We start from the raw sequence: 10,954 nt of genomic DNA, 5'->3' as shown, positions 1-10,954 counted from the left end.
AATCACTACTATTATTCTGACATTTCACATTCTTAAAATAAAGTGGTGATCCTAACTGACCTAAGACAGGGATGTTTTACAAGGATTAAACATCAGGAATTGTGAAAAATTTAGTTTAAATGTATTTGGCTAAGGTGTATGTAAACTTCCGACTTCAACTGTAATATTTACTCCTGCAGAATTGTTCATTTCTTGCAGTAAAATGATACAACAAATGTTAATTTTGTCTCGGGAACAGGACTGGAGAAATATGATTTATTTCTTTCAGCATCTCTTGAGAAAATATGAATATGTCTATAATGTGTTGTCTCCAGACAAACTGAAGTCAGCTTTTCATTTCCTTAAAACCGGTCAAACTGATGACATTTGGACATTTTAAATGGGACCAATCTTACTCCTGCCACCATCATTTACGCACACCTGCCTTCCCTCGTCACGCGCCTCAGCGATATTGGACTCATTCAATCACCTGTTTATTACCTCCCCTATATGTGTCAGTTCCCCAGCTCTCGCATTGATTGTCATATGGCCGTGTTACCCATGTGCTGAAGCTGTTCCTTTCTTGTTCTATGTCTGTTCCCGAATAAATGTCTGACTCCCCGTACCTACGTCTCCTGGCCGGCGTCGGTCCTTACAGAATGCAGCAGCCATCACCCAAAGCATCGGGGAGTACTGGTGTTCCGGGTGGTGGTGACGCCGGTCCTTGGGACGCCGCCGATGGGACCGTAGGTGCATAACCAGCTCGTCGGTTATGGCTCGAGAGGTTTCCTTGACCCGGTTGGCTCGGAAGGCGCCCATCCCACGTCGGGCCTCAGCCAGATTGTCATGTCTTGTTCGCCAAGCCGGCCCATGAGTTTTCTTGGTGACGTCGGGCTTGGATTCCCCCGCTGATGGAATCGGGGGTGCCTAAGCCAGCTCATTTTTGTCTTGTTGTCAGTGCTTGCTAGCTAACGTTAGCTCTAGTTACCAAGTAAGTAAATAGATGTTTACAGCTAGCTCGCTAAATCGCTTTAGTTTAGAGTTGAGTCCGTTAACTCATTCCACAGACTGACACACAGTTTACAGGTGTTATTTGCCACATAAATAACGTTGTAACATAATTCCTCGCTTCAACACGGGTGGAGGATAGCTACTGTAGCAAACTTGTTGTTATTAAGGAAAACAAACCCCTCATTGCCGATACGGTCAGCTGGCCAGACAGTCTGCCCCTCTGTAAAAATGTCAACGTTGCTTTGCTTTGCCTAAATCATGGACGGATAGCTAGGTATCACAGGAGGATGCAGTATCGTTCATATCTACATTATTGCAACCGGAATGATTACATTTGCAAAATAAAGTACAGACAAAGACCACAAAATCGGTGGTTTCCAAATGAGGCTGTACATTAGGCTGAAGACCAGCATTGCCTTTTGGGTACTGTAGTCCATATCCTCACTCTGTAGTTCCACAAAACGTGGCAAATCATAAGAGATCAATTATTTATTAGTAACAGTTTATGAAGATATGAATTATGTGCGCATTTTAATAATATTTTGTAATTATTGCATTTGTTTATTTTCACAATCATTGCAGCAGGGCAGCTATTTCCTCCAATCTAGTCAGCCTAGATTCAAAACATCTTTAAGTGACATATTTGGAGTGATTCGCACAACTGAAGCACAATTTGACAACTACAGATCAACAACTTTTTGTTGTTGTTGTTGATCTGGATCAATTTGCTGACATCTTCAGCCAAGTTGATGAAGGTCTTCATCATGTAACCAGGACATGTCTATTTTCACAGCTCCCAGTCAAATTCAAGAGGCACGTCTTTCATCTTCTCCATGTAGATCTGGTCAAACCTCTCACTCTGGGCCACAGTGAACATAGTCTTCCAGTCCCCAACCTTCCCTGGTCAGAGACAAAACAGACAGCATTTTGAGGGCATTATTTTTAGTGATATTTTCCTTGTTGAATTTTGTAACCAATAGTTCAAATTGACTTCATGACTAACGCAATCTTTTTTTAATGTGGATCACATAGATGCCATACCTTTTCTAATAAAGGATCCACTTTGTTCAAAAAATTCTGGATGCTGTTTATCACGTCTAGCCTGTGGGTCTTCCTTCATGTTCTTGAAGGAGGATTTGTCCACGATTGTGTCAATGGTTTGGTCATCCAGCTTTTTTCCCAAGAAGTTTGATATCCTGACAACTGCGCCTCGTGTGTCCTGAAAGCAATTGTTATAGTTTGATTACTAGTCTCATCAATACACTGAGTATACAAAACATTAGGAACACCTCCCGTTTCCCCTCAGAACAGACTCAATTCGTCGGGGCATGGACTACAAGGTGTCGAAAGCATTCTACGGTTGTGTCAAGTTGGCTGGATGTCCTTTGGGTGGTGGACCATTCTGTATACACACAGGAAACTGTTAAGCATTAAAAAAACAGCAGCGTTACAGTTCTTGACACGTTCAAAGAGGTGTGCCTGGCATACCCTGTTCAAAGGCACTTCAATATTTTGTCTTTCCCATTCACCCTCTAAATGCCACACATACACCTCTCAGTTGTCTCAAGGCTTAACAAATATTATTTAACCTGTATCCCCCCCTTCATCTACACTGAGTGAAGTAGATTTAACAAATGACATCAATAAGGGACTATAGCTTTCACCTGGTCAGTCTACGTCATGGAAAGAGCATGTGTTCCTAATGTTTGCTCCGCTCAGTGTATCCACTGTTATGTCATCTCATCTATTATGGAAATTAACTTACCTTGATCATATCTTCATATCTCAAGGAAAGGATGTCAAATTCATCTTTGTGAGCATACCAATCAGCAACATGATCAAACCAAGAGCCCCCGAGAACTAAGAAAGAAACATTACATTCACAATACAATACCTAAATTCATGCAGAATTCAATAGATTGTGTAGTGTAGCCTATATGTCACTCTACAGTAAGTACTGTACAGGCCGATAACCTATGTCAGATGCATGGTCTTACCTGACCGTGGGTAAGTAACAGCAATGATGTCATCATCCCGTATTTCAAATGTCTCCAGAGAATCAAGGTGTTGGACTTGATGCACCCCTCTGACCAGGTTGATCCCCTTGTATGGGAAAAGCCCAAGGGCAGTAATCTGAATCTTCTGTTCCTCTCCCATTCTTCAGTTAAAACACCTATTACAGCCAATAACAGCCTTCAGTTAAAACACCTATTACAGCCTAGTACAAAATGTTCCATGTGAAGTTGATACAAGCAGAGACATATCATTCTTTTTTTTTTAAATAAATTTTTTAACCCCTTTATCTCAATATCATTCTGAGATATACTTACCGCTTCCCTCAAGAAATTGAATCATCAGTCATGTTTGATGTGTAATGTATTTATAAAGCCCTTTTTACATTAGCCGAAGTCACAAAGTGCTATACAGAAACCCAGCCTAAAACCCCAAACAGCAAGCAATGCAGATGTAGAAGCACGGTGGCTAGGAAACTCCCTAGAAAGGCAGGAACCTATGAAGAAACCTAGAGACTAACCAGGCTCTGAGGGTTGGCCAGTCCTCTTCTGGCTGTGCCGGGTGGAGATAACAGTACATGGCCAAGATGTTTAAACGTTCATAGATGACTAGCAGGGTCAAATAATAATAATCACAGTAGTTGTAGAGGGTGCAACAAATCAGCACCTCAGGAGTAAATGTCAGTTGGCTTTTCATAGCCGATCATTAAGAGTATCTCTACCGCTCCTGCTGTCTCTAGAGAGTTGAAAACAGCAGGTCTGGGACAGGTAGCACGTCCGGTGAACAGGTCAGGGTTCCATAGCCGCAAGCAGAACAGTTGAAACTGGAGCAGCAGCACGGCCAGGTGGACTGCGGACAGCAACGATGCCAGGTAGTCCTGAGGCATGGTCCTTGGGCTCAGGTCCTTCGAAAGAGAGAATTAGAGAGAGCATACTTAAATTCACACAGGACACCGGATAAGACATGAGAAGTACTCCAGATATAACAGACTGACCCTAGCCCCCCGACACATAAACTACTGCAGCATAAATACTGGAGGCTGAGACAGGAGGGGTCAGGAGACACTGTGGACCCATCCGATGATACCCCCGGACAGGGCCAAACAGGCAGGATATAACCCCACCCACTTTGCCAAAGCACAGCCCCTACACCACTAGAGGGATATCTTCAACCACCAACTTACCATCCTGAGACAAGGCTGAGTATAGCCCACAAAAATCTCTGCCACGGCACAACCCAAGGGGGGGCGCCAACCCAGACAGGAAGATCACGTCAGTGACTCAACCCACTCAAGTGACGCACCCCTCCTAGGGTGGCATGGAAGAGCACCAGTAAGCCAGTGACTCAGCTCCTGTAATAGGGTTAGAGGCAGAGAATCCCAGTGGAGGGGAACCGGCCAGGCAGAGACAGCAAGGGCGGTTTGTTTGCTCCAGAGCCTTTCTGTTCCGTATTGGATATAAGAGCAACGTCAACTCACCAACATTACGACCAGGAATACAACTTTACCTAAGCAGATCCTCTCTTTGTACCACCACCCAGGACAATGGATCTAATCCCAGCAGCTGACCGAAAACAACGGCGACGCAGAAGGGGCAGACAGAGCGGTCTTCTGGTCAGGCTTCGTAAACGGGCACATCGCTCACCGCTCCTGAGTATACTACTCACCAATGTCCAATCTCTTGACAACAAGGTAGATGAAATTCAAGCAAGGGTTGCCTTCCAGAGAGACATCAGAGAGTGTAACATTCTCTGTTTCACAGAAACATGGTTCTCTCGGGATATGTTGTCGGATTCGGTCCAGCCACCGGGCTTCTCCATGCATCACTCCTTCTGCTCACCCGACCTAGAATTCCTTACAATCAAATGCCGGCCATTCAATCTAAGAGATTTCTCGTCAGTTATAGTCACAGCTGTGTACATTCCCCCTCAAGTGAACACCAAGATGGCCGTCAAGGAACTTCACTCGACTCTACGTAAACTGGAAACTGCATTTATTGTAGCTTGGGATTTTAATAAAGCAAATTTGAGATCAATGTTACCTACATTTTATCAGCGTATTGATTGCGCGACACAAAGGGCTAATACTCTTCGACAACTGCTACACTAACTTCCGCTATGCATACAAAGCCCTCCCCCGCCCTCCCTTTGGCAAATCCGACCACGACGCCATCTTGCTAGTCCCGGCTTATAGGCAGAAACTCAAACAGGATGTACCAGTCACGAGAACCATTCAACGCTGGTCTGACCAATCGGAAGCCACGCTCCAAGATTGTTTTGATCACGCTGACTGTAATATGTTCCAGTCAGCCTCAGAGAACGACATTGATCTACACGCTAACTCTGTGACTGTTAAAACCTACCCACTGTGACTGTTAAAACCTAGCCTAACCAGAAACAGTGGATGGATGGCGGCATTTGCAAAAAACTGGAAGCGCGATCCAGCTCATTTAACCCTGGAAAGAGTTCTGGTGATATGGCTGAATATAAAGTGTCTAGTTATTCCCTCCTCAAAGTGGAGTTGCAATTCAATGGCTCAGACACGAGACGTATGTGGCAGGGTCTACAGGAAATCATGGACTACGAAAACAAAAACAGCCACGTTACGGATACAGACGTCAAGCTTCCAGACAAACTAAACACCTTCTTTGCCGGCTTTGAGGATAATACAGTGCCACCGTTGCGGCTTGCTAACAATACAGTGCCCCCCCCTCTCCTTCTCAGTGGCTGATGTGAGTAAAACATTTAAACACGTCAACCCTCGATATTTGAACTAAATGACTACCGCCCCGTCGCACTCACTTCTGTCATCATGAAGTGCTTTGAGAGGCTAGTCAAGGATCATGTCACCGCCACCTTACCGGCCAACTAGACCCACTTCAGTTTGCATACCGCCCCAACAGGTCCACAGACGATGCAATCGCTATCACACTGCACCATGCCCTATCCCATCTGGACAAGAGGAATACCTATGTAAGAATGCTGTTCATTGACTATAGCTCAGCATTCAATACCATAGTACCCTCCAAGCTCACCATCAAGCTGGAGGCCCTTGGTCCTGGACTTTCTGACAGGCCGCCCCCAGGTGGTGAAGGTAGGAAACAACAGCACCACTTCTCTGACCCTCAACAGAGGGGCCTACAAGGGTGTGTGCTCAGCCCTCTCCTGTACTCTCTGTTCACCCACGACTGCGTTGCCATGCACGCCTCCAACTCATTCATCAAGTTTGCAGACGACACAACAGTAGTGGGCTTGATCACCAACAATGACGAGACAGCCTACAGGGAGGTGGTGGTGTCAGGAAAACAACCTCTCACTCAACGTCAACACAGCACTTTGAGATATCAGCTGATGAAGAAGGGCTATATAAATACATTTGATTTGATACTTCTTCCCGGCTGTTTGTAATAAGACTTAAGATTTCCTGGGGTAACAATGTAAGAAATAATTAATTAAAAAACGAAATACTGCATAGATTCCTAAGAACGCGAAGCGAGGTGACCATCTCTGTCGGTGCCGTGTTTACAATAAGAATGACAGTTCCTTGTGTCTGAAACACAGGCTTCCAAGGAGGGCGATTTTGGGGCTTCCCCATGTTTCATCAAAATGTATAGCTGTGTATAGTCCGCATAGCAGTGAAAGTTAACATTATGTTTCCGAATGACATCACCAAGAGGTAAAATATATAGTTAAAACAATAGAGGTCCTAAAACGGAACCTTGAGGAACACCGAAATTTACAGTTGATTTGTCAGAGGATAAACCATCCATTGAGACAAACTGATATCTTTCCAACAGATAAGATCTAAACCAGGCCAGAACTTGTCTGTGTAAATCACTCTCCAAAAGAATGTGGTGATCAATGGTATCAAAAGCATTATGGTATCAAAAGCATCAAGTATGCATCAAGGTTGCATATTTGCTCTGAAGGAAGTTGGTAAAATTGTGGAGATGAAAGGATACAGCAACATGTTCCACACACACAGTCAGTCCCTCAGGAGCGCCAAAGCAGAAGGCCAGCCAGTCTTTCTGTCCAACGAGATCTCACTGGAGGGCTTCTGTCAGTTCATCCCTCATCAGTCCAGCAGGGGGTGGTATATCCACATCTGTTAATAAATCCTGTTATGGCTGCAGGGGGCGTATTGGAAAAACTGGAAAATATGTGCCAATTTTCAAACGGCCTCTTAATCAATTTTTGCTCTTACAATATGCATATTAATATTAATATTGGATAGAAAACAATCTCTAGTTTCTAAAACCGTTCTAATTTTTTCTCTGAGTGGTACAGAAGTCATTTGGCAGCACTTTCCCTGACCAAGAAGTAGAATGTCAGAAATCTATGCTCGCTTCAACGTTATGCCTATACATGGTCATTATACGTAAGACCCTACGTACACTCCGTACGCCTTGCTCTGGGTGTCAAGAGGGTATGAGAGAAGAAATTTAGTGAATATCTTGTTCAGAGGTTGAATAAGAGCTATTTCTTTGACGTGACCGACCACTTCCGGAAGTCTGAAGCGCGCGACTTGGGAGTGATATTGCGTTCTGTTTTGCTGCTGTTTTGGACGGGAACAATCTCCGGCTGGGTTTTTATTTGATAAATGAGACCATATCATCGTAATGTATGTTTTTTCAATATAGTTTAATCAGATTATTTGAATTTTTTTCGGGAGTTTTGCCGTGTTCCGTTCTCTGACTTTTTTTACGTTGGACAAATCCGTGCCAGTCGACCAGTGCCAATGCTAAGTGAGAAGGGAAAGTTGCCATCCTGACTCCAAACAACGACTCATCTGGACAAAGGACACCCTGATCAACATTCTGATGAAAGATCAGCCAAAGTAAGACCCAATTTATAATGTTATTTCATATATCTGTCGTGCATGTCAACTGGTCGCGGGCGCCCAAGTGTGTCTGGCTATTGTGGCTATGCTAACATAGCGCTACATTTTGTTTTCGCTGTAAAATATTTAATAAATCGGAAATATTGTCTGGAATCACAAGAATCCTGTCTTTCAATTGCTGCACAGTATGTATTTCTCAGATATGTTTTATGATGAGTAATTAGTTATTTGACGTTGGTGTCTGTAAATGTTATGGCTGCTTTCGGTGCAATTTCTGATTGTAGCTGAAATGTAATTTATGATTTATACCATAAATATGCAAATTTTTCAAAAAAAACATATGCTATACAATAAATATGTTATCAGACTGTCATCTTATGAAGTTGTTTCTTGGTTAGTGGCTATATATATCTTTATTTGGTCGAATTAGTGATAGCTAGTGACGGAGTAAAAAACTGATGGAGTTAGAAAAGTGCTCTCTTTTGCTGACGTGGTTAGCTAATAGATTTACATATTTTGTCTTCCCTGTAAAACATTTTAAAAATCGGACATGTTGGCTTGATTCACAAGATGTCTACCTTTCATATGCTGTATTGGACTTGTTAATGTGTGAAAGTTAAATATTTTAACAAACTAGATTTTGAATTTCGCGCCCTGCACTTGAGCTGGATGTTGTCATAAGTGTACCTGTGTCGGGATTGCAGCCCAAACAAGTTCTTCCACACCGATCTCGACAAACTATTTCTGTATGGACCTCACTTTGTACACGGGGGCATTGTCATGCTGAAACAGGAAAGGGCCTTCCCCAAACTGGTACCACAAAGTTGGAAGCACAGAATCGTCTAGAATGTCATTATATGCTGTAGCATTAACATTTCCCTTCACTGGAACTAAGGGGCCTGAACCATGAAAAACAGCCCCAGACCATTATTTCTCCTCCACCAAACTTTACAGTTGGCACTATGCATTTGAGCAGGTAGCGTTTTCCTGGCGTCCACCAAACCCAGATTCGTCCGTCAGACGGTAAAGAGTGATTCATCACTACAGAAAACGGGTTTCCACTGGCGGCAAGCTTTTTTCAAACTCATTTCATGAAGCTCCCAACGAACAGTTCTTGTGCTGACGTTGTTTCGAGGCAGTTTGGAACTCGGTAGTGAGTTTTGCATCTGAGGATAGACAAATTTGACAAACTGACTTGTTGTAAAGGTGGCATCCTATTATGGTGTCACATTGAAATTCACTGAGCTCTTCAGTAAGGCCATTCTACTGCCAATGTTTGTCTATGGAGATTGAATGGCTGTCTGCTCGATTTTATAAACCTGTCAGCAACGGGTGTGGCTAAAATAGCCAAATCCACTAATTTGAAGGGGTGTCAGCATACGTTTTTATATATGTCACTTGAAAATAAAAGAGAGCCGCACACTCTAGGAGCTCAGATGCAAAAATATAATTACCAACGTTTCGACAGCTAAGCTGTCTTCATCAGGGTATAACCACAAACACTGCGGTATGACTCGTTTATATAGTGTCAAAAGACACACAGGTGTCTTTAATCATGGCCAAGAGTGGCCTAATATCATTGGTTAATTCTCAAATATTAAAATGGCATACAAAGAGCAGCATACAAAAAACAAATGGATAGCATACGATCATAGATTAATTTTAGACTACACAAGCTTACAAACAATTGCAAAGTCACAATAATCACAAGAATGGCTTCAGATCAAAGTCTACGTTGAGACCGAAGGGAACAAGGGTCTTTAAGTTAAAGATCCAGGCAGCCTCTCGTTTTAACAATAAATGATCAAGGTCACCCCCTCTCCTAGGGAGGGAGACATGTTCGATGCCAATATAACGCAGAGACGAAATCGAGTGGCCTGCCTCCAAAAAGTGAGCCGCAACTGGGTAAGTCAAGTTTTTTTTAACCTAATGGTGCTACGGTGATCTGAGATACGTACTATTAATTCGCACTTTGTTTTACCCACATCATTTTTACCACAAGGACAAGTTATAAGATAAATAACTGCCTTAGTGGAGCACGTAATAACACCTTTGATTGGGATCGATTTCCCTGTTTGTGGGTGTTTGAAGGATCTGCATTTATAAGTGCCATTGCATTGAGCACAGCCATTACGCTTGTAATTTCCATCCAGTAGGGGCGCAAATAGACGTTGTTCAGGAATATCTTGGGGTGGTAAATCAGTGTACCAATTGGTCTCTGAGATTTCTACCCCGCGAAAATACGACCAAGAGAAGGTCCGAAAACACATTACCGAGACTATCATCGGATTTTAGAATGTGCCAATGTTTGTGAACGATTCCCTTAATTTGTTCAGAGCGCTTTGAATAGCGGGTAGTTAGAATGCAAGAATGCGTCTTTTTGTGAGACTGCCCTTGAAAAAGGTCATGTCTCGTTTTGTTTTGAATTTTCTCAATGGCAGTATTAATCTGATCATTTTTGTACCCCCTCTCCTTGAACTTTCTTTGCGTCTCAGCCATATTTCTGTCGAAATCTGATTGTTTTTTGCAAATTCTTTTGATTCGACAGAATTGGCTGTAGGGCAAACTTTTTTTCAAGGGAAGTGGGTGACAACTGTCAGCCCTCAACAAACTGTTACGATCAGTAGGTTTCCTGTAAAGATCAGTGTATAGAACATTATTTTCACACAAGATCAGAAGATCAAGAAAACTGATTTGACGTGTATCAGATTGCATAGTAAATCTCAAATGTTCAGAACAGGAGTTAAGAAAAGCATGGAATGCCTGGAGCTGTTTTGCATCACCCCTCCATAGAACAAAAATATCATCAATATACCGTTTCCAAATAATGATAGGCAAGATTTGTTTTGTTGAGAGGATTGAAAATAGACTGTTTCTCCATGTAACCCACATACAAATTAGCATAGTTAGGAGCCATGGGGGATCCCATAGCAGTACCCTTCGCCTGAATAAAGAAATCATTTAGAAACATGAAATAGTTATGTGTGAGTACTATTTCAGCCAATGTTATAATGCAGGCACTGGAAGGTAGTTTATTAGGGTCACGTTGCAGAAGAAAATGTTCCATAGCTTCAATACTGCCCTCGTGTGGAATATTTGTGTATAACGACTCAA

At 42.8% G+C, this 10,954-nt stretch overlaps 1 protein-coding gene across 1 annotated transcript; it reads right to left on the bottom strand.

The window, feature by feature from the left end:
• Positions 1 to 1,550: 1,550 nt before the first annotated feature.
• LOC139554370 (amine sulfotransferase-like) lies at positions 1,551 to 2,842 on the bottom strand. Its single transcript, XM_071367119.1, has 3 exons — positions 2,756 to 2,842; positions 2,032 to 2,209; positions 1,551 to 1,890 (listed from the first exon to the last, which is right to left on the bottom strand). The coding sequence occupies exons 1-3, from the start codon at positions 2,762 to 2,764 to the stop codon at positions 1,778 to 1,780; spliced, it is 300 nt and encodes a 99-aa protein (XP_071223220.1). The 5' UTR covers positions 2,765 to 2,842; the 3' UTR covers positions 1,551 to 1,777.
• Between the last annotated feature and the right edge of the window lie 8,112 nt (positions 2,843 to 10,954).

The sequence above is a fragment of the Salvelinus alpinus genome, chromosome 26 (genome assembly GCF_045679555.1).
Source record: "Salvelinus alpinus chromosome 26, SLU_Salpinus.1, whole genome shotgun sequence".
Lineage (NCBI taxonomy): Eukaryota > Metazoa > Chordata > Actinopteri > Salmoniformes > Salmonidae > Salvelinus > Salvelinus alpinus.
The sequence above is the reverse complement of the archived record's forward strand: the minus strand, read 5'-3'. Positions and strand labels throughout refer to the sequence as shown.